Genomic DNA, 22,362 nt, shown 5'->3' with positions numbered 1-22,362 from the left:
GCAAGGCTTGTACATCGATGCCACTTTAACACAGTAAAACTGTCTGGGAAAGACGAAATAGTTGGAGAGAAATGTCTGCCAGTACGTCTCCAACATAGTACGGGCAGGCGGAGATGTTGATCGGAGATGGGTTGTGCGTGCCCACCTAGTCCACCACATATCTTCACTGCGCACAGCTCTCACGATGCCTTGCGGCACATGAGAAGCCTTCGATCAACGTTATATCCCCTGCCCTCTCCAATGTTCGGCTCGAGGCTGCGATACAAGTGAAGGGGCAAGTTCCAAAGCTATCCCACACCCCATTCTTGTCACCTTCTGATTCAGCACTTCGTAGGTGCTGACCTCCTTATACCCTTTAGTATGTTTGCCTACTCTGTTGTATCCCGCCCGGTACATTCGCTCGGGCGGCCGTGTGCTGCAACGATGCAAGGCGAAGGAGGGCGATGAAGGGGGGAAGGAGGGGATTTGAAGTGATTCGCCCATATCCATCATCTTGTCCGAGCCAATACCTCTGATCCAGCGCGATGAAGCTGCTGACCTCTTTATATGTCCCAACACCCCTGTTACATGTATTTTCAGCTCGTTCGCTTCGACCATTGTCGAGATTCTGCATCGGTGCATGGTAGGGGAGGGCGGGGGAATCGCGTCGAGTTGTCCAAGTCCTCCTGCCCAAAACCTCTGATCCAGCGTGGCAAAGCTACTGACCTCGTTATTTATGTCATTCCCCACATCCTGGCATGTCCTTCTCGCTGTTCGCGGTCGGTCGTGGAGCTGCGGCGGTGCAGTGCAAGGAGGAGGATGCGCGCATCGTTTTGATTCGACCAAGTCCTACCCGAGTCCTCCAACACAATTTTTTTTCAGATCCAGTGCTGTAAAGCTACTGAGCGACTTCCCTCTTCTCTATATTTCCTTTTTATCCGATCTCGCTCTCGTTGTTGTGGTGTCACTCGTGGTGGCGGGGGGGTGGTGGGGGAGACCGACTTGTTGTGGGCAAGATTCAGGGACGAGGGACTGGACTCGAAGGTCGAATCGCACTCTCCATATCGCGACAGCGAGTGGAGACAGCAATGCGCACTCTTGATGGAAGAAAGCCCTGAAGATTGAGTCTATAGCACTTGATCATGCTGCGGACAAAGTTTCAGGCTTGTTTTTATAGTCCGCACGATCATAGACTTGGCCACGCAACCGGACCCTATGAGGGGAGCAGTAGAGCCATGCTCCCTTGCGAAGGTAGCTGTTTGCGGGCGCGCAGCTGGAAGAGCATAATCATTTACGTTTGGCATGGCTCGAGCGGACATGTCACGTTCTGCAGATGCGTGGATTCAAGATCCCCCGCTGCCTGACACAGCAGTTCAGCATATCGAAGGCGAACCGCAAGTTGAGCCAGCGGCATCTGCTTAGCAAGGTCTGAAAGAGCAGCGAAAGGTCTTATAAGCACAATACACTCCACCAGGGAAGAGGCGCGCGTGTTAGGATTCACTTGACCGTTTCACAGCGGCACCACGCGATGAATCTAAGTCCTCGTACTTTCTCACAGACCAAAAAACAGCTTCAAAGAAGCAGGGCCTAACCAGCGATTCTCTGAGTTCGAAGGACAACTTTTGGCCTCGAACTTGCCGCCCAGTGGCCTGGCTTTGAAGTTCAACAAGCCGGCGATCTCGGGAATTGCAAAGAGGGCTTCGAGGTCCCATCTGGCTGTTCTGTGTCAAGCTCAGTGGCAGCGAGGGGATATGGTGTCCTAAATTTACTCGCGCAATGTTACTGTATGCTCGTATCACGCTGAACAGCGTATGTACTGGCTAGCTGACGAATGTCCTGGCGGCGTGAGTCGTATTCACATACTTCTGGTAGGGGACTTTGGACTATGACAAAGGCTTCAACCCCTCATTCCAAGGAATGACGGCTCCATTGAGCCTTACTAAATGAGTGGAGCTACGCTTTGGGAGGTACTCGAACTTCAAGTTAGCTAGCAGTTCTTTCGTCGACTCTGTGACGCGATATCAAGATCCACCATCAGATCTGACAGACGTTTCGTTATGCACTCACAGGGAAGTACTAACGAGATGAACCGCGCATCAAGCAGGCACCAGGTACACGCGTGGATCTGGTACCTTTCATACCGCAATGGATTCCGTTCAAGGCATACGGTCACAGTGACAAATTTTGATCACGATGTCATGTCATTGCATGGTCACAGTCGTACGGGATGGTAGATGCATAAGGCTTGACACGGTTTTGATTGAGTTATTTCATGCTGTTTTGGATATCAAGCCAACGGTAAATATTAAAGAAGTGAGACAAACTCCTTGATCCAAGCCCTAACACCCGAAAGTCGATGAAAAATAAGACTTTCATCGTATAGTTGAAGAAATTTGACAGATCGCATCGCGCGATATGCGTAAGAATCTAAACGAAGTCAGTAAACGTCAGAACCTTTAGGAAGGAAGTCAGACAAGCGGAGCTTGTCCAACCCATGAACTTACGTCTCACCAAGCTTTTTCCTGACCTGAGAACATAGGATCCAGGTACCACTATTAGGCAACTCGCTTCAGAACGCCTCCATCCCATTTGTGTCAGAATCCAAACGGGCAGGAACATCGTTACTTCCGAAACTTTTAGCAAAGTTGCTGCAACATGCCATCTAGAAGTGAGACATACTTCATGCTAGCAGGTGATGGTCAGACCCATCCAAACAAGGGGCCAGCCCTGTAAGAGTTAGCAACGGAAATGGTTCGAGAAGAGATTGCGACATACCTCTGGATGGTGGGCCTGCCACGTCTGGTACTCGGCCCATCATCCAGGGGACCAGCCCTGCGAAAGTTAGCGAGAGAAACGACAAAGCTTGAAGAGAAGGGAACATACCTCTGGATGGTGGGCCTGCCACCTTTGGTCTCTCGAATGATGGCCGAAGCCTTCTGGGCCCATAGCATTGAAGCCCCTTAGGGATAAATACAGTTTTGACGGGCGCCTGAGGTAGGAAAGAAGGATGATGGATGGGCAGGAGCTCTTTTTTATGTGCGGGATAGCAACACGCTACGGAGGCCGGAGCGTTACCCCCGCGGGGGCCTGTGCATATCTCATGGTGACGACGAGAGACCGTACAGTGTGATTCTCAAAGCCGTTTAAGAGGGGCAAGTCATGTGAGTTTCATGACGGAATTAGTATTGTGTCGCGGCACAGGACGGTGAAGTGATGTCAAGCTGATGCGGAATATGAGTGGAGACCGTGTTTGGCTACTCCGGCTGCAAATCTTTGACAATTTGTGTCTGTTGAGCTGGCCTTTCCAGGAATCTACATTACCTCCTTCGAGGACGTTCAATACGGTAGTGCAAACCGGACAAAGCCGAAGGTGTTGCAAAAAGATTGTGTGGACAAACAAGGAAGGCGCAGGACTCATCTCACAACACAATAGCAGCGAAACCTACTGCTGATTTAAAAAAGCCGGGGGCGAGCTCTGCCTCACTTGTGTCGAGGAAATGATGGATTCGCCAAAATAAAATAATCCGGGCTCTTAGCATTGAAGCCGCTTAATCACTTCAATGCTAAGAGCCCAGAACGAACCGAGCGTGAGTCGAACACGCGTCTCTGGCCCAAGCCAGTGAGTCACCACTACACCATCGGACCTTGTGTCATTTAATGTGAAGATGGGCCTGCTGTTGATACATATATCACCTTAACTGGACCATGATCAGAAGTCATAGAGTTGAGAAAACCCTTGTAGATCTGGCAGGTATGCACCAGGAAGTAAGCTGTGCCCTCTGCTGCCAGCATTCCCAAAATATGACGTTATTGCAGTAATGTAAGTCTGTATCACGCGGAGATCTGAGCGACAAAAAGCCAGACTTGAAAAAGATGTATCATGAATCATGCGCATTGTGAGGAAGTTATCAAATTTATAGGTCTTGGAGACCGTCTAAGCTACGTAACAATCACCAAAAGTCGATACCCATGTCTACCCCTACTATCCAGCATATGCCCCCGAGGCTTTCCATGTGGGACCAAAGAGCTCAATGAGGCGCCTTGAAACTTCATCAAGCTCTTGACCCTCCAGCCTGCAATGAGCCAAGAACCTATACGTCTCTACCTGAACCTCCGTACGCTCCGATGACGCCGTGAACTCATCAAACCCTTGCGGGTCTGCCTCCAGCTTCTTCTGCATCTCTAAAGCTTCGGGAACTTGCTGAAGCAAGACGTGGTACCTGAGAAAATCTGTGTCCGTCATCTTGATTGCGACCGTGTAGACGGCGCCTGGAATGAAGGGATCTTTGTGGATCACCTTTTGAAATGCGCCTGCCATTCGAGTGTTGAGGAAATGTAGGAAGTTGGCATGCATGGATGCGGGGTGAATGCCGCAGTTGTGGTGATTGGGTTTTAGGAGGCGGCATTTATAATGGGCGATGCGTAGGGGCCCGAGGAAGATCAAACGCTCCTTTGCCTATGGATGGGTCAGTGTCTGTTGGGGCATAGTCTATGAGATGTATACTTACGTCTTCACGCGGCATAATGGCACGGGTGGTAGTTGTTGGGATTGGAGGAACTTTGGGCTTTTGTGTATGATTGCAATAACTAGGGCGCGAAGCGAAGGCGGATGAAGCTGTATAACGAGCTTCTTGTCTACCAGAAGGAAAGGCTAGGTTCGTGGAGGGGCGGCGATAGCTGCCTTTCTCCAGGCCCTGCTTGACCGCAGCTGGAACAGGAACATCTCGACGGGCCTCTGGCACGAATGACCGAGCCAGTGTGTCAGCTTTGGCGAAAGCAAAGGTTGCTGGAAGCTGTGCGCCGCTTGCCGAGCTGCTCGTTGCGGCGAAAGCTGGCGCAGACGGAGCTAGCGAATGGTCGAGGTTGCGAGCATGTGCGAAACAATCACCAGCGTTAGCATCGTATTTTGAGTAGGCCCGAGGTCTTGTCGACTTCTGTTCAGGTGAAGAAGTTGACGATGAAGAAGGGGAAAGTTTGTTCCTTGCTTGCGGTCCTGGAGATACAGGCTCAGACATATTGTCGAGGAATGCAGCAAGGTGAAGAGAAAGAGGAGAAAAAATCTGTGGGGCATATGTTCAATTATTGTTTTATGATGTTTTTGGTGCGAGGAAGTGGTGGTGAGAACTACAATATATACTAAGCACGTGGGGCACTCAGCAGCGCTAGACACGTGACTCCAGGGCAGCACCTGACAGGGGCATCCATATCATCCCACAGGATAGCTTCCAGAGAATTAAGGATAAGAAACAGTAATTGACAGCTGCTTTCAAAATTTTGCAATCTCTTTATATGCTACTGAGCACGAAGTGCAATCTGCGCGTGCTCCTTCCCTGTTGGAGCAGAGCGCAGCAGACCTTGCCCTCACCATCACCCGCGAATATGCTTGGAAGAAAGATGAGCCCAAAGCCATACTAACGCCATATTCCATCATTGGGCATTCAAAGTATTGCCGAATACTTGTTCTTTTAATCGGCGACAACTCACAATGCTTCACTGATCCCACCGCCTTCTCCACCGTACGCGCGCCGCATCCGAGCCACGCCCTGTCCGAGTAACGTCCCATGGAAGGCCGAAGCCTATAGCCTCTTCCTAACTGCGCGCTCTCGAATTTGAACGTTAGCAGCGAAATCCTCGGATGACAGAAGATAAATGAAGACAGCAGCGAAGTAGGAAGAGCCACTCAGCTCAAAGATCTTGAGGGGTTTGGGGCAAAATCAAGCGGCCTTGTGTAAGAAAGAACGATCCATTGGCTATACATCCGGGCAGGACGTTGGCGACTAACTGGATCGATAGAGGACTATCGGATAGAGACACAGATAACACTGGAGGTGATGGGCAGCCAGATTTGTACATCAAAGCAGTGATGAATGCAAGTTTCATACATTTAGACACAACACAGTCAAGGCAAACAGTAATCACAGATCTGGCTTCTGTCTAACTTCCGGTACCGACTTCTTCCAGCATTTCTCACAACTATTACTCCAAATCCCATACCCGTGCAACCCATTTGTCATCTCCGCCCACGGGCGCATCCCAAGTCATCCATCAGTGTATTTCCTACCACAGTGCTAGCTGCTATTGAACTCTCCAATTGCTTGTGAAATCCCTCGCGCTCTTTTCAGTAGGCTCTAACCTTGCACTGAGTGTTCTCTGGCTGTAGTATGTTTGGCTGTCAGAAACCAATCCGGCGAACTTCATTGTCACGACTGAGGGCGTCCCAATGGCACCACAAGCTTCTTCAACATTTTTTACGTACTAGCTATCGAAATTTTGCTCCGCTGATAGTATTCAATCTGGTGCTGAAGAAGCTCCTTGTGACGGCTCCCCTTGTCTACCCAGCAGAGCATGGGAATAGACCCTTATCTGAAGAGATGAGCTTCAAGACTACTGTGTCCCTTCGGGTCTCTGCCTGCCTTTGACAACCCTTCGCGTTATTATGTAGCAGACAGATTGCATTTGCCCCCGCGATCTTGTCTTCGTATCGCATTTATTTCCCAGGTCTAATGCTGGAACTGAAACTCGTCAGCCCTTGGTTCGACCACTCTGGGCCCGCGCACTTGCAGCGCAATACACAATGTTCCTGTTTCCTTCATCGCCGAGGTAAACCTGGATACCATGCGCCCCCTCATTTGCTTCGTGACTGCTTTCTTCGCTAAATCCGCCGCTCTGGTGTCTGTCGTGGTGAGTATCCGCGCCGTGGCGCCGCTGCCGGGTTCAGTCTTAAATCGTTGTCCGCTTGGAGTATGATCTCATTGCTCATGGGAGCTGACACCTGTATTCTTAGCTCAAAATCTGCAAGCACGAGGTTGTTATTGTTAAGCTCGGAGAGGGGGTCCTTGGCCGCTGCGGTGTGGCGTGTCGCTCAAAACTTGGGCGAGCTCTTGTTCTACAAGGCTTTGCCAGCGATGGAAACGGGCAGACTGCCATTGTCGGTATGATTGTCATCTTAGCTTCGGTTGAGTTCAGTGGCTCGATGCAGACTTTGGGCGAAGCTGTAGCTTATTAATGGCGAAAAGTGCCACGAGAGGCGGTAGAGGGCAGATTGACAGCGGGCCTTCTTCGATTTCTAGTGAGGGTTCTTTTCGATTGTAGTTTTCAATGTCAGCTTGTGGGTTCGAAGCAATGTGTCTCAAAGCGAAGGTAAGTACACATATTTAATGGCAGTGTCCGGTCTGAGAGGATAGGCGCGAGACAAGTTCAACGGTCGCAAATGCTGTTGTAGGTGTAATCCATCCCGTTTCAGGTATTTCAGTACGCGGCAATCATGATTCTCGTTCGCGTATCTAGGTTTGAGCAGCTGTATACTGCCCTTGCGGAATTATTACCCTCAGTTCCAGCTACGCTTCTCGTGTCGGTCAATATCCCTCGTTAATTCCATGCACATCGTGACTCAGTTTACTTGAGGTGCCCAGGTTATTCAGACGCCTCTCATTTGTCCAGCAGAGGGGGACTCGGCGCATATACGCGTCCCACATAATGAATACGCCTTCCTTGAGGCCAAAAAATGCACTGTTCGTTATTGAGGAATTGAGCGCGCGATTCGTGGGCGGTACAAGCTTGCTCCTACTTGTTGAGAAAGCTAAAGTATGCACAAGACCGAAGAGTTTGCTTGGGTAGACAGATGATCGCTCCGACTCTGTCACGCCTTGGAGCAGTCGTAAATCATGTGGAAATTACGTGTACAAGCGCGTGTTACCATCAAATTGCACATAAGGCTTGGGAAAGGGCGATTTCATCGTTGCCACATGCCATCTTTCTTCTTGCCCTTACAGTATATAGTGTTATTATTACATGTAGTCATCCAGACCGTCCGATTGATTATCTTCACCACTATCGTCTACTTTATAAAGCCCGCACATTGGTAGCCACTACTTTTGGTTAGTCAAGATCTTGGAGCGGAAGTTGTGACTTTGCTCTTACCTCTGCGCTGACGAAGTCATGCCGTACAGACCGCCCCGTCCTCCATCCTGCAAATCCACTCGAGTTTTTTGAATTGCTGCTTGAGGAGCTTTAGACGTAGCGTGAACTTGGTCTTCGGGTGAGCGGCCACATGCTTGTTGAGCTCAGTGGTGGCCAGTTGCACCCGGATGGCCTTGTCGACGAGAAATGCGTTGTCTGCCTCTGACAGATTAGCCGTCTGTGTCTTGTTCACGAGCTGGTACAAATCCTCCGTCTCAACGAGGTGGTTCTCAGCCCGGTGTAGTACGATCAGGTGGCGGCGTGAGGTAATCCTGGGCTGATGGTCGGCGAAATCAGCCAGCGGGGCCACCAGGTGGCTGCTGGCATAGTGAGGTATTCTGGTGATTATGACGTGTGTTCTTCAAGGCTTTTGGGTGTCAAATAGATGATGATGAGCTTGGTGTGTCTGTACGGTATTCGAGAATAAGATTATGATCCAAGGCTAGAAGGTGAGGCAGGACGGATGTTATGTTGACGCCCAGTCAGGCTAGCTCCACGTCCACTCCTACCAAATTCAAGAGAGATTCACCCTAACAATTAGTCTATCATGGTAGCAAAAGCGGCATAGTGCTGCCAATATTAAAAGCTCGGACTTAATCACGTGAGCACGCTACGCGAGGCCGTCTGGTCAACATATAAACCCTCCCTCCCCCAACTTTCCTTTCTCTTTTCTTTCTTCAGACAATGGCGACAGCCTAGCCTATAGCTAGTCTGGCCTCCATTGTCACGGTCATTAAAGGGTCTGGATCTGATATCATGGAGCTCTGATTGCTAACCATGGCTTGATCTGGACCTACAGAATTTTCTTCCATAGCTTTGTCTCCTGTCTTGCTTCTCTTTGCGTGGTGATCATGTACAGTCTACAAGTGAGATCCTTACCCTTCTAACATGGTGTTCATGCTGGGTTTTGCACGTTTGTGATCGAGACTTGGTGGGGTACTCGAGTCCCCAAAAGCACTCGCGCAAATTTGTTGTTTGGGTGTTGAAGTGACGACCCTCCCACATCCTGAGCTTTGCAGCGGGTCAATTCCAAGTGATTGATACATTTGATTGTGCTGTTACTGCGTCTATGAGCAGGTATCTGCGAAGGGACTGTATATTGTATGCCCACGATCACAACCCGTAGGCGCTCCCAATATATCATTTGTCCAGCCCACCAATCACTTCAGCTTTGTCAAATGTCACTTCTCATCTCTCCCTCAATGCCTTCATTGCTGTTCTGAGGCTTATCTTTCAAGGATCGTCCGGTGCCGTCTCACTGCCGACTTGCGAGGTTGGACCAGTTGAAAGGAGCTTTGAATCTGTGCGATGGGACGCCGACAGTGGCGAATGTGGATACACACCTACTATCTCCTATCTCAATTTGCACAAATCCGAGGATGATCATATCGTTCGTGAAGTTAGGGTATCGATAGGTCATCTACTCACTCACAAGTCCTCAGTGACAGCCATGTTGGCAAGTCAATCCGTGACACCTCGGCTGCTCTTTTCGAACGCAGTCCCTATGTCAGCGCCGCGCCTGCCTCAATTGAATATGATCCTGTGCTAAGCCTGTTGTCGCTCAAGATTCCTACCAGACTCCCTACATTAGGCAGTCGCACCGCACATCAGATCACTCTGCTCGTCACGTGCAGGTTGATCCAGCGACGCCTGGTCTGTGCCAATAGCACATAAGTAGAGTCCCTATCCCCCGCCCCAACCCTCTTTTCTTTTCTTCAGGCGACCGTACGGCCACATATGGAGTATTGCACTCTGTGAGTGGGAGCATCCCCCTTCATGATGGCGGTCGTAGATGAACCCATTGCCTAGCAAGCTCCAGCATATCATTGGCTGGGGCGCTACTCAAACAATGGGAGATGCATTTTCTATAGACTTTTCTTATTTTTGTAGTGCTTGCTTTCCTGATCAAGGTGTCCGCTGTGTGTGAACCGTGCTTTGCGCGTGCCAATTTGCTGTGGAGGATCGATTTATTGCCACACCAAGTGCTTTCGGCATTCCATATCGTGAATGAAGGCAGAAGAGATGTGTAGTATTCTTACTCTCATTGCACTGTCTTCAGGCCTACTAGGTAGCATGCGGTCAATCTACCGCTGTCGTCCTGCTCACAGATTTTCGAATGGGCTTGCTCAAAGCGCAAAGTGGTTTCAGGGTGAACCGGTGAAGCGATATCTAGCAATGCCAGTGAGTCCTTTCCAAGGCTTCATCTCATCTCATTCGTGAATCTCATAGCTGTGATCACCTCCTTGGCAGAGAAATGTACTCAGACAGCTCTAGCCCTGCGTGTTGAGTCTCAGCTCACCAACACCAATACGGATAATCAGAGCTTTTTGGCCTTCCAAAACCACCAATACCCAACATCCAACACCAATAAGCTTCATCATCCTCCTCATAATACCAATGCCATACACACTATCACTAAAGACCAGCTGGCTGTCAGTCAGCGTAAAGATCAATGGGAGGCGCGGGCCGGAGCCTGAAGGCCATATTTGTCTGGGAGTCGTGACGAGGAAGAGACTGTGGACAGGGTAAGTAATGGTTAATGATCAGCTCTTCTGATCAAAACAACAGTACTGGACTGATGTCACACAGATCCGCATCAATCACCAAGGACAGCACCAGCCAACGACCTCACCTGCGAGGCCGCACGTTCAGTGGCACCCTGTCGACATGGCCTTCGGGCACCTACAAATGATTGCACCAAAGGAGGGGATGGGGGGAAGGAGTGGACACTCCAGCACCCAGTATGGGAACGAAGTACCTGTCTCAGACGCCGCAGAAACGCCTCTCGCTATATTATAATACATTGAACTGTCACTTTTTGCTCCTCGTGGGTCCATAAATTGCGCAGTGATTTGTGGTCTACCCATCAGCAGTTGTAGTCCAGCCTGTAACAGGCTTCCTACCACTGACGAAAAAGACTATCCCTAAGACTGTAATGGATATGAGTGACATGTGAACTCCACTCCGTACATGTAAATAATCAGGCCTTCATAAAATCTTCTACTCCAACATCTGACCCAGTGATGACTCGAAACCATATCCTTGCGACTTCCACAGTCTCCTGAGCCAGTTTGTCCATTCCTTGTAGCGTATAGCCCTCCCCCATATATTTCAGCGCCCTGACAACTTCGACATTGACCAATCCCAAGTTCTTCACCACACTGAAGTGCTCGCCCTCGACCCGTGTGGTTATGCCAAAATGGCTGAGTAGCTTCCTTGCTGACTCGATCGTCTTGTCCGTGCTCTTCAGTGTCCTCCAGGCTTCCGTAAGAAATATTGTAGGATGTACAAGACACAAGCGTGGAAGTCCTGCGTAGACTTTGTCATCGTACAGGGCTTCGAGATCTCTCAATCGCTTCGTGAACTTCTTGAGTGCCGTAGTAGTAGGCTTATCTCCCAGCCTCATTGCCGTTATCCTCAGCTCCTCAAAGATTTCCATTCTCTGTTTTTCTTTGGCCTGGCCCACTGATTGGTCAAAAGTACACAATGTACAGTTGCATCTAAATCCCCAGGTAGTCTCAAACTTCTGCTGGCGTGTCTCGTATTCCAGCTCGGGGGCAAGGTACTGGGTTGTGATTTCCTCGTCTTGCTCAATGTCACGGGCGGCGCGGAGAAAGAGCATGTCGCCTATGAAGCTTCGGACGCTATTGGGCAGGCAAGAATGGTTCATATATGACGAATGAATCCAGACACCATTACGAACTATGGAAGGCGCTGAGAGGAGATCGAGCGAGCGTAGAGGGACGGCGAAGCAGTTGCGACGACGAATGTGTTCGATGCGAAACCTGCAGCACCTCAAGTCAGCCATCGAATATAAGGAATGACGGGTTTCTTACACATCCACAGGCTCCGGTTGGTTATCATGGACCGCCCAACCGTGCTTTTGCCAATATCCTCCGTCATCCATGTCAAAGAAGCGCTTGCGCTGACTCGGGTTGTGCAGCAACTTTTGCACCAGCTCCTTGAACAACAAAGCACCCGCTCGATCTGATGCCGTACCGTCACCAATACTGTACAAAGCGCAGTCACTGCTTCTATCGTTGAAGATGTAGCCAGGCAACGCGAATGCCTTCTCTGCTATAATCAGATCACCCGTCTTGAAACTCCGTGATGCAAAAAGGCCACGGCCATGGTGCTTTGTGTCCTTAATCTCTGTATCACCAATATAGCTTGCTGCATCAACATGTAGCGACAGGGGCCCAACGCTAGATAACAAGCCCCGGAAATCGTATGCAGTGCTTTCTTGATATTCTCCAAGGTCCATTCTAATTCTGGCAGCAAGTTCTTTGAGCGGTCGAGGAAGGCTGTGGAACCAGTCGGGGAGGGATTGCGAGTCTTTTTGGTACAGTGGCTGGCATATAAGGGTGATATCGTTGTGAATCATGGCAGAGTCAGGGTTGGTAGCTTTCGCGTTGGTCAAGATGGCGCGCGAAAGATCCTGCGCTGCGTCGTCAATTCGCAGCAGGACAAGATTAACGCCACAGCGTTTGCGCAGCAGATCAACCTGCAGCTTCAAATCTTTATGTAGCTCCGATAGCCCTAAGGCTTCGCCGTAACTGCTTGTCCTCAGCATGTCTAGTCATCAAGAGGACTGATGACATACAGTTTGAGCGCTTTGCGGAACTTCTTTTTCAAAAACATAGCATCTCCATCTCTTTTCAGAGCACATGCATCTTTGGTCTCAGTGTTTGCAACACCGCACCTCCACAGCTTAGGCACACTCTCAGAACTGGGATCGAGCACGACCAGGTCAGACGGCTGATCGACGCGGATATGATGTCCTTCGCCTGGTGCTAGACTCCAGCAAGGCTGCGCAATAGCCAGGATCGACCCAGCCAATAAGATTGGATCATGCGCCGTGTCGTCGAGATTGCATACCGTCAGACGGGCTGTACTTCCACGCTCATCTTCAATGACTGTGACAGTCGAAGAATAGACATAGGGCTCGGTCATAGTACGGACATATAATACAGAGTTTTTCCTACGCCCTCCAGTCCGTAGTTCGTCGATGTACACTTTCTCAGCTTGAGGAGTCGGTGTTGCTGCAGGTGGATATGGAGCTGGCAGGACGAAGCTTCGAGGTGGCACCATACCCTCGGCCAGTCGTTTCAGATTCCAATCGTGATCTTGCAGAAGGCTTGCCCTCGATTTCTTCTTGACCGGTGTCGTCCCAAAATTTTGCTGCTCATGGTGCTGTGGAGCGCCAATCTCGTCTGGGAGCTCCTCGTACAGGGTGCGGGCAGGATCTTGGCGTGCCATAGCTGATATGTCGATTGAAATGTCTTGGAAATCGACAGCTATGTTACGAAGTATTGTCTAACATTTTTGGAGGTCGGAAGCATTATATAACTTGTCCTGGCGAAATCTTGGCTTGTCAAGGTGGCTTCCGGAATTCGGCCCAGACACCCGTAAAATAATCTAATTTACATGTAACATGCTCGGGATAAGGAACACGCGTGAATACTAAGTACCACGTATGCCGAACCATGAATCACTAAAACAATTCTCATGGCGCTGTATTCCGGACCGGTATCTTGCGTGTCACTTTGTGCCGTCGGTTGTCCTGCAGATCTCAGGGTCTAGGGAAGAAGCCATTGACTTCAAATTGGGGGAAGATTTCAGGGTCAACAGGATGCTGGCACATATTCTCATCAGGGCACACTTTACCTGATTGTAATAAGGACCACCAAGTTATGTAGACAGACAGGACACGGGAGCAACTCTGTGGTCATGCCTCGGTCCGACCAAATCGTTGACGCTTGTGCACAGACCACACCTTCCTCCAACTTCACTCAGACATCACTGCAAACTTGCGCTAGAACGTTCGGAGAAGGAACAGTACAGCAGCAGCACCAGAGACACGCAAGGGATGCAACAGCTGGATTAGAGTTTTTTTTTTCTTCGTAATCCAAATTTTCAATAACGGTTCAGTCCGTTCAGGTAGGTACGCATGTGGCGGTTATGCACACAAGGGAACATGTGTGGACATCAACAACTATGACAAGGTGCATGCATTTCCCTTATTCCATAAGCAAATTTGACCGAAGGCTTTCACTCAAAAAGCGCAAAAAGAAGTATCCCGCTCAATGCAAGCAAAACATGCGACCGCATATCGTAGAATTATTAGGACACTACACTTCTACACTACGGTAAAAAATTGTTTACTGTAGAATGGTACGCTAGGGGTTTACTATATAGGTGTAAACTAACCTTGTGTATACCCGTAAATAGGTTTAAAGTGGTGGTTTACTTTTAATAGTAGGGGTTTAAATTAAGTATAAAAAGTAGTTTTATTTCTATTATACGCTATAATACCTAACTAAGACTAAAAGGGGTAGAAAAGATTAGCTTTATGCTATACGCATATATGACATAATAATAAGTCATGATATTTTTACTAATAGGAGGTGGTGATAATTGAGGTGGTGGTGATAATAGAGGTGGTGGTGATAGAGGTGGTGGTGATAGAGGTGGTGGTAGAGGTGAGGGTAGAGGTGGTGGTAGAGGTGGTGGTAGAGGTGGTGGTAGAGGTGGTGGTAGAGGTGGTGGTAGAGGTGGTGGTAGAGGTGGTGGTAGAGGTGGTGGTAGAGGTGGTGGTAGAGGTGGTGGTAGAGGTGGTGATAGAGGTGGTGATAGAGGTGGTGAAGAAGATTAAAGAAAGGAGGGGTAAAATACTTAAATAGTAGGAAACTAGGTATTACTACGTAATACTAGTAGATTAATAGAAGTAGAAATAAAAGTAGTTTACTTTTGTGGAATACATAGTATAATAAACCCTATTTAGGTTTACTTCTTCTACCTAAACCACTTCTTAGTCTACTTTAGATAAATATAGCTACTGTAAACCAGTTTTGTACCGTAGTGCTACACTAAATTTTTCAGATTCCCCATTGCTTGAAACCTCATATTATCATGTTACGCACAGTGCAGACACAGGAGGATGGATTAAGTTAGGAAAAAGGTGCAGTCGGCCGAGGCAGCTTTAAGAGCGAGGCCGGTTGCTTCTGTGCATGTAGTCAATAACAATAAAGACTTTGAGAATTAGCGCCACAAACTTGAACACAGCATGTTACGAGGAATTCCAATTGCTCTGTCGGTGCTGGTACAGCATGTATAATCTCAGCCAACACCAGGGAGGGTACCACTGGGGGTACTCCCTCGAGACTAACTAGGGATGAACCAGGCCTGACCTTACCGTTACTGCGCTACTGCATCTATTATGCTACCTGTATTTCTTTGCTAGTTGCCTCTCGTTACCTGGTCCTTCATATGTCCTTACAATGATTGACATGAGAGCAACGTGCTCAATTACAAAGGTCAGTGGCAGTTTCCCACTAATGCCACGAATCCTCGATCGAAAGCAGAGCCAGCCAGTAAATTCGAGTACTGCCAACCGACGACAGTCAGGGTTATTGTCGTTCAGACGCACAAATATGGGCGGCTTTCACCGTGGTGCGTTTCTTGGGTTTCGGTTGTGGTTAAGCAATCAGCGTTAATTTCGTAGTTGGTTCTTGTTACCAACTTGAGATTTCTAGTCGACACAGGCCTTTGGCTGATCAAAAATTAGCTCCTACCACAGCTTCAGGTCGTCGTTCTGAGGTTGTTTCATCGCCGCTGACTGCTGTGGCCACACAAATGCAGCCATTAATTCCTTGTTCACACTTCGAGCTGCCCGCTGTGCGCAAACAGACGTGGCTATTATTCCAAAACTTTGCTTCGCTATGTGGAAATAATGATCAAATGGTCCTGAAAAGGTGAAACTCAAGAGCTGTGATATGATAATTTTCGCGGCAGCGTCAATGTTGCTCAAAATTGAGCAAGATACGGTAGCTGCAGTGAGTGTCAGGGAAGAGAAATCACTTTTTACACTTGTCGAGTGCACATACTCAATCGCAGCTCTCACCTTAAAAAACAATGCACATTATGCGCTGCTTTCGAATTCAATGCTATGGCGGGCGACGTAAGACTGTGCTTGCAGGGCATAGGCTAACTAGAGTGGGGAGGGAGCAACATTTGGTAATTATACATCTATACAGGCAGTGCAAAATCGATATATTACATAAGCTAATTTAGTGTGTTGTTCACTGTTGCATGATGCTTGAGACGTAAAAGAGTGACGATTTCTAGCTATGAACTATGTACACCGCGACCTCTCCCATTTACGTATCACCATGTCAACTACAGAGCAAGACTATTCCAACCAAACTAGCCGAATGTCGTGTTGATCGGGCCAAACTTGATGTTCGAGTAGATGACAGACGCATCCGGATGTTGACTTTCCACATCAGCCGGCACACCTGAAGTTATCGCGCATTCACCACGCCCACTACCTGCATCGGTATCTGGGTTCTTGTCGGTAGGGTAGGTTGAGTCGAGCCAGAGCATGTTAGAGTAATGATCATCCCACAGACTCATGACGAGCACCATGCCATTGGCAAGTGCCTTGGCCATATTAGCCATGCCACCCTTGTCCTTGAAAGTATATTTGTCCCCAAAAGCCTTCTTTTGCGCATCGCAGAAGAATGTGGTGATGGAGTTGCCAGTGACGCCCGGAATGGTGGAATCAGGCTGTGGAATCGTCTTGCCGTTCTGTACGTAGAAGCGCTTGATCTCCATGGCATCGCCGCTTCCAATGAATTGGGTAACGACGGTGAACTTTTTCGAAGTATCGACAGTCTTGCCCTTGCCGTAGAAATCCTTGACACCCATTCGATAGCTGTTGAAGTCGCAGCCATCGGGATCGCACACACCTGCATAACGGTCCGCGGAGTATGTCCCACCACATCCGTCTCCGTCGCAGCGGGACTGCTCGATGGTGGAGCAAGAATGGGGAGTCACCGCCGTGCTGACGGAGTTCGCTTCCCAGATATCCATCTCTGCGCAACAAGAGCCGTGGCCGCCAACACCAGCGTTCTGGTCGTTCTTAGAGGGCTGCCAGCCCTCTACATTACCCTAATAGGAAGCGTCAGTACGTTGAAGTGCCGTGGTAAAGATTGCCCGCCAATGTGGTACATACCTCGCCGTTGATGAACTTCAAGTCTCGGGGACACTGAGCATCGCAATATCTGTATCGTCAGCTAAAATGTACGAAGGATATCCAGTTTCTCATACCCTGTGCCGTATTTGGCTCCGGCCTTATTCGTGGGGTACTTCTTGAGCCCACCATCAGCGTCCATCGAGACAAAGTAGAGCGCGCCATTGAGACCACAAGGCAAGTTTGACAAGTCTACGTCAAAGGTAAATTCCTGGCTTCCTGTAAACTTGAAGAGCTGGTACGTCGAATCATCCTGCATCAAGTACGTGCGAGACCCGATGTTAGTAGAGTACGAGCCCTTGGTGATGAACTTCAGTTCCAAGGAGTTGCCGCTCGCAGTAATGCCGTAGGTCGCCTTGTAGTCGGCACCATCAATGGCGCAATTAGTAGCGCAAGACTTGTTGTCTGGACAGGCAGTTGCGTTCCATTCATTGCCTGTGTAGCAATTCGTATATCTGTGGCCTCGTCAACATGAATAGTATAGCATCAAGGTGCCAGTCAACATACCCGCCCTTCACATGTAGCCATCGCCAGTTCGCATCAATCACGACCTTTCCATTCTTCGCGGTGCAGCTCCCTTTTGCAGTACAGGTCTGCCAGGTCATGCCAGGGTGGGTCTCGGTCTGTTCAGCTTGCAGGCACACCAGATATTAGCTACATTACAGCTGCTTCTCCCCTATCAAACTCACTGCCCACAAGCTGACCCTTGGCCAGCGAAAGGAGGGAAGTGGCGAATATCAGAGATCGATACATGATGTGTTTGAACACGTAAAGAGTGATTTGAAAACCACTACATGATGGGTCATGATCTTAAATAGCTGGCGACGACCAATACCGGTGCAATATCCGGTGGCTCAGTATACTCCTGAGTGCGTCCAAGTTCAATATGACGGCTGTAGAACTATAATATATAATCGTCCCAGATATATAAACAAATAGAGTTCTAGAAGGAGTTCTGTGATCTCAATCATGTCACATGCGCATGTTCCTGGCGCCATAAGCTCCGCCACTATCCCAAGTCCGGGATGATACCTTCACAAGGCCGGCCCGGGATCTGTCATAAATTTTGACATAGTGAAATGGTCCCTGTGACACTGTTATAGGTCGACAGGTTTATAGGTCGACAGGTATGCAAATGCTTATGGGCCCAGGTACATCAGACGCCAATTCACAACAGGACTGCGTAGATGACTTGGGTAATTGGTAAGTGATATATGAGATGACCGATATAACATCATTGGATACAAAACTGCCTGGACTTCTCTGTAATGGTGTTGCGACAAGGGTGTATTCAAATGATTCATATCAGCTCTGCCAGTGAGAAGAAGCTTCTACAAGCTAAGTTTATTTGCCGGGGACCCTGTAGGTGTGGTGAAAATGCCGGGGGGATTTCTCAACCGATGCTTCTCTGGCAGAGAACATCGGCTAGATGACTGCGATGAGGTGTGAACATATTCATGATAGATAGTAGTCTGGTATCAGAGTTCACACCACTAGTGATGAGGTCTGGTTGGGATTATTATTAGATATGCCAATGGTCGACGATGAGCGTATGTGTAGTCAAGGCCGACCGATTTTGGAAGTGCTTGTGGAATTGTCAGAAAACCAACACTGATATCACTCAAGTGAGTTGGAGACGTCGGCTCAAATGGATGGCATTCAGTCGGTTATTTGTGGGGTAGCAAGGGTTCCCCGCTTTCATTTCGGGGAATTGTTCCTGTCTGGCTTAGCGCCCCCGATATGGTTGAATATATATTAAAACTTCTCGGTAGACAGAGTGAAGGAAGTAGTACAGATCATGCCCTGTAGTAGAAAGAAGCAATGGCGGGTAGTCGCCAAGTACGGCCTACAAGGAGGCTATGACCAAGCTGGGGTCCTCACCATTTTAGCCTTCTAACCCGCTGATATTGCGCATCACCCGCATCCGTATACTGAGCACAAAATCTGCACGTAAGTACATCAGTAATCTCCGCCTAAGTCATATTCCCAGAAATCTGGAAACGGCCACCCGCTCATGTCGACTTGCATGTCCTGCAGAACATCAAAAGGGCCTCCAAGATCCTTCGAGGCATCTCCTGAAACCACACCTAGGCCAAGATCGGGTACACCATTATAAATCGAAGGGTCTGTGGGCTGAGTCGTCCCATTCGAATCGGCAACGTTACCTGCCGCCGCATTCGGTGTCCTTGCCTCCGACGGCGAGATGCTGGGCATTGATGTTGATGAGAAATTCGTTTGGCCATCCTTCTGAAGCGCCAAAACACGAAACGCCAGAGCAGTAAACGTATCAAGCGTCCTCTTACACCTTGCTGGGATGTCATCCTTCGCATGTGTGACGTACGCAATCGATGTAGAAGGAGATGGTGGTGCTGGTAGCATGCCAATTGCTGCAGACAAAAGCCAAAACTCCATATATCCTGTACCAAGGCGCATGACTTTGTGCTCGAAAATTTCCCTTGTGCTTTCGAGTAGTTCAAGTGCTGTGAGGCACAAGGTTCGAGAGAGTGATGGTTTTGTCGGCAAAACTGCAAGAGTCAGCGGGACACTCAGTTGGCCGTTCCGTTCGTGGATTGGAATATCAGCGAAATGGCTCTCCGAATGAGCGAATTTGGGGTGTATATCTCGGCTCAAAGACATTGCTGATTTGACCTCAATCGGATTGCAGTTCGCGTATATCACTTGAGAGATGGTTATGCCAACTCTGAGAACATCATTACGAAAATGATTGAGCGCCAAGACTCTGCTAGGGTCCATATCTTGGTATATTCCTATAATGGAGCTTGCTGTGTCAATAATTGTGGTGAAAGAGTACACATAGCGCGGATCTTTTGGCGCTAGCTTTGCATACGGTTTGTGAAGCATTATTAGATACTGCCAAAGTTGTAGTCGTAGAAGGGCCGATGCGAACTGGGCAAGACGCTCTTCCCAATTAGGAAGTGACGCAATGGCTTTGTGTATACATGCATCATAGTGCAGGACATCAGAATATTGAAGATTGCTGGTAGGCGTGTTGAGTAATTGAGCCAGCTGTATCCGAAGTGGCAGCGACTTGTAGGAGGCTACAAGATAAGACACGGATGTGAATTGCTCCAATTGCATTTGAGGGGGCTCCCTAGAGAGTGACTCGTCGTCTACGTTCATCGGAGCTGGGGTGTCAATGTAAAGACTGGTGAGAGAAGATTGTAAACCAGCTTCGAGTGAAGATTGTAGTTCGAGCTCGGCAATAGTGGCCCAAAGTCGTTTCTTCATTTCTTTGTTCAAGTCGGAAATCTTGCCTGTAGCAAGTAAAGTAGGGTCTCTATGCATTCCGGATGCGATAGCAAGACGAACAAGGTCCCCCGAGTTGACCCAGTCCTGCTTCACTCTAACACAGTTCGCCCGCTTGGCAAGCAGAGATAAGCAATGTACTTGGAAGAATGTCAGCGTCGGTCGCTTGCGTGGCTGCTGAGCAATCCATGCGTCACAAATATCGATGAGTTCGGCGGCAGCTTGGCGATCCACCGTGGTGTCAGCAATAAAGACGTCGGTCCTATGGTTCACGCATTTTGTTGATGCGACAATGAGGAGGAGGATTACGGCAAAACTCGTCGAATTTTCGCTGGTGTGTGAGTGCTCCCAGAACTGACCATACTCATCCCAGAAGGATGGCTGGTGTAAGATCTTATAGCTTGTCTCCCAAGTCTGGAAGTAAATGACGGCTTGCGTTTCGATTACACTCCTCTGGGGAAGAGCAGCAAGCACTTCCTCGTCGGTCCCATGTAACTTTCCCCTTTGTCCGTGTGCAAAACTCTTTTTGCGATCTCGGAACGTCTTGAAATCTGTTTTGATATGCTTAATCGGGTGGTCGACAGTCAGAGCCTCACGCGTGAACGATTGAAGCTGACGGTACTGTTTGCAGTTAGCTCAGGGATAATGCACTGAGATTTGAGCGACCTCACACGTGTAATTGAACTCATTATAGATGTGGCTCCATGAAAGGAGGTCTTGAAGCCTTTGCCTCTGAAGACCATCTCTTCCGGGATGCTGGGTACTTCCGAGCTGAAATGTTCTTGCCGCAGATGCTCATTGTTGGGATCTTGAGCGGCGAGTTTGTGTTCAAGACTTTCAATACGTCTCTCTTGCGATCGCATCTTCCATTCCAGAGACATAGCAGCTGCGTCTCCATGCGTTGGGTTCTTCGCGCTGTTCTCACTGTTATCACTCAGTACGATCGGGCCATTGTCGCCTTCAGTGTGTCCGTTCATTGATTCCTCTAGCAGTCGAGGATCATATGCGCACTGGTCAGATCTTCCAGTTTTCTCGCATCGTCCACACACTGGATAAACTCGATCACACTTCATCTTGCGACTACGGCAGGCGTAGCATGACAAGACCTTTCTCTTCTTATTGGCACGTTTCTCCGACGGCCCATCATGACCTTCAATGGATCCCTCGTGCGATGCGTCGTCCACCCATTCGGAGCCTCTGACAGACATGTTGAGTCAAGATTTGCGACGCAGAGGATTTTTGTGGTGTTGACTGTAAAGGTCGGACAAGGCGGAGATGGGGATGGAGATAAACAGTGCGATGCGGGTTTGCTGCACCGCCGGGCTTACGTAAGACATCCAGAACTAGAGACCAGACCAATGTTCATGACGCCTCGCCGTCAGCGTCGCCTGTTGCTACCATTTTCCCTCGAATCTCGTCAGACCTACAATGAAGTATCTCGTGTACCTCTCATATATTTGGCTGATACAGAATGAATCCTGACAGCAGATACTCTAGAGTCAGCTGGTCCGATTCATTCATCTACTGGTAAACATCTCTTGGATGCCAGTATTTCTAGTCGAATGTCAACTCGACTCGGTGTCAGCATCCATTATTGCATCGACTCAGATGCAGCCCCAGTCGCGTGGAATCCTATCTATATACTTCTCAAATCATCTCGGCAGTTCCGCTCAGCTGACGCCATCGGAATGTTACGGTAGTGGCCATGCATTCTGAAACCCCTCTTGTCTGGACAGTGAAATCATCACTGGGCGCCACGCCTTGTAGGTAGGCTTGTCTGCGATATACGACCTCTCAACTCTGGACGGGTCTTGTGCGCTAAGCATGGCTGGCCTGGCGCCTCACATAATGTGCGTAGAACAGACTATCACGCGTGATTTGGCATGCCTTCGCAGACGCGCTGGGACGACCCGCCCTCGGCCCAAACTCGAAATGCAACACCCACGCGTCTCAGCTGCCCTTAGGTGTCGCGCACAACAATGTCCAGACCAACGATGTGTCTGGAATGGACTCGCTCCTTGAATAGCTCACATCATCGAATTTCTTTTTGAAAGTAATTTCTTTCTGTCACCTTTAACAATCTTATGCGTTTAATCAAAACCAACCTTACAGCCACATCCGAT

At 49.0% G+C, this 22,362-nt stretch overlaps 8 protein-coding genes across 8 annotated transcripts; 1 reads left to right on the top strand and 7 right to left on the bottom strand.

The window, feature by feature from the left end:
• Nucleotides 1-2,351: 2,351 nt before the first annotated feature.
• On the bottom strand, nt 2,352-2,930 carry IAQ61_001629 (uncharacterized protein; the record flags this gene model as incomplete). The annotated part of the gene is made up of 4 exons (XM_066095176.1): nt 2,352-2,406; nt 2,484-2,531; nt 2,755-2,811; nt 2,863-2,930. 4 exons carry the CDS (start codon nt 2,928-2,930, stop codon nt 2,352-2,354), a joined length of 228 nt encoding a protein of 75 aa, XP_065954660.1.
• Nucleotides 2,931-3,961: 1,031 nt separating this feature from the next.
• On the bottom strand, nt 3,962-4,333 carry IAQ61_001627 (uncharacterized protein; the record flags this gene model as incomplete). Its single annotated transcript, XM_066095175.1, has 1 exon — nt 3,962-4,333. One exon carries the CDS (start codon nt 4,331-4,333, stop codon nt 3,962-3,964), a length of 372 nt encoding a protein of 123 aa, XP_065954659.1.
• Nucleotides 4,334-4,385: 52 nt separating this feature from the next.
• IAQ61_001626 (uncharacterized protein) lies at nt 4,386-4,994 on the bottom strand (the record flags this gene model as incomplete). The annotated part of the gene is made up of 1 exon (XM_066095174.1): nt 4,386-4,994. The coding sequence occupies one exon, from the start codon at nt 4,992-4,994 to the stop codon at nt 4,386-4,388; it is 609 nt and encodes a 202-aa protein (XP_065954658.1).
• A 2,772-nt stretch (nt 4,995-7,766) lies between these two features.
• IAQ61_001625 (uncharacterized protein) lies at nt 7,767-9,390 on the bottom strand (the record flags this gene model as incomplete). The annotated part of the gene is made up of 3 exons (XM_066095173.1): nt 7,767-7,847; nt 7,931-8,255; nt 9,371-9,390. The coding sequence occupies 3 exons, from the start codon at nt 9,388-9,390 to the stop codon at nt 7,767-7,769; spliced, it is 426 nt and encodes a 141-aa protein (XP_065954657.1).
• A 1,528-nt stretch (nt 9,391-10,918) lies between these two features.
• On the bottom strand, nt 10,919-13,197 carry IAQ61_001624 (uncharacterized protein; the record flags this gene model as incomplete). Its single annotated transcript, XM_066095172.1, has 3 exons — nt 10,919-11,723; nt 11,775-12,494; nt 12,542-13,197. The coding sequence occupies 3 exons, from the start codon at nt 13,195-13,197 to the stop codon at nt 10,919-10,921; spliced, it is 2,181 nt and encodes a 726-aa protein (XP_065954656.1).
• A 2,035-nt stretch (nt 13,198-15,232) lies between these two features.
• Nucleotides 15,233-15,696, top strand: IAQ61_001623 (uncharacterized protein; the record flags this gene model as incomplete). The annotated part of the gene is made up of 2 exons (XM_066095171.1): nt 15,233-15,390; nt 15,483-15,696. Coding segments are annotated over 2 exons (372 nt in total), but the record flags the coding sequence as incomplete, so codon positions are not given.
• A 447-nt stretch (nt 15,697-16,143) lies between these two features.
• On the bottom strand, nt 16,144-17,725 carry IAQ61_001622 (uncharacterized protein; the record flags this gene model as incomplete). The annotated part of the gene is made up of 5 exons (XM_003833480.1): nt 16,144-16,890; nt 16,955-17,003; nt 17,050-17,427; nt 17,480-17,603; nt 17,662-17,725. 5 exons carry the CDS (start codon nt 17,723-17,725, stop codon nt 16,144-16,146), a joined length of 1,362 nt encoding a protein of 453 aa, XP_003833528.1.
• Nucleotides 17,726-18,096: 371 nt separating this feature from the next.
• Nucleotides 18,097-21,503, bottom strand: IAQ61_001621 (uncharacterized protein). The gene is made up of 2 exons (XM_003833479.2): nt 20,911-21,503; nt 18,097-20,860 (listed from the first exon to the last, which is right to left on the bottom strand). The coding sequence occupies exons 1-2, from the start codon at nt 21,445-21,447 to the stop codon at nt 18,932-18,934; spliced, it is 2,466 nt and encodes an 821-aa protein (XP_003833527.1). The 5' UTR covers nt 21,448-21,503; the 3' UTR covers nt 18,097-18,931.
• Nucleotides 21,504-22,362: the final 859 nt, after the last annotated feature.

This window comes from Plenodomus lingam (assembly GCF_022343315.1).
Source record: "Plenodomus lingam strain CAN1 chromosome Unknown contig_13, whole genome shotgun sequence".
Taxonomy (NCBI): Eukaryota; Fungi; Ascomycota; class Dothideomycetes; order Pleosporales; family Leptosphaeriaceae; genus Plenodomus; species Plenodomus lingam.
This window is presented reverse-complemented; position numbering and strand designations above follow the sequence as displayed.

Coding starts and splice junctions, on each gene's coding strand:
- IAQ61_001621 (XM_003833479.2), bottom strand. CDS start 21,447: ATGTCTGTCAGAGGCTCCGAATGGGTGGACGACGCATCGCACGAGGGA. Junction 20,861..20,910: donor TAATGAGTTCAATTACACGT/GTGAGGTCGCTC, acceptor AACTGCAAACAG/TACCGTCAGCTTCAATCGTT.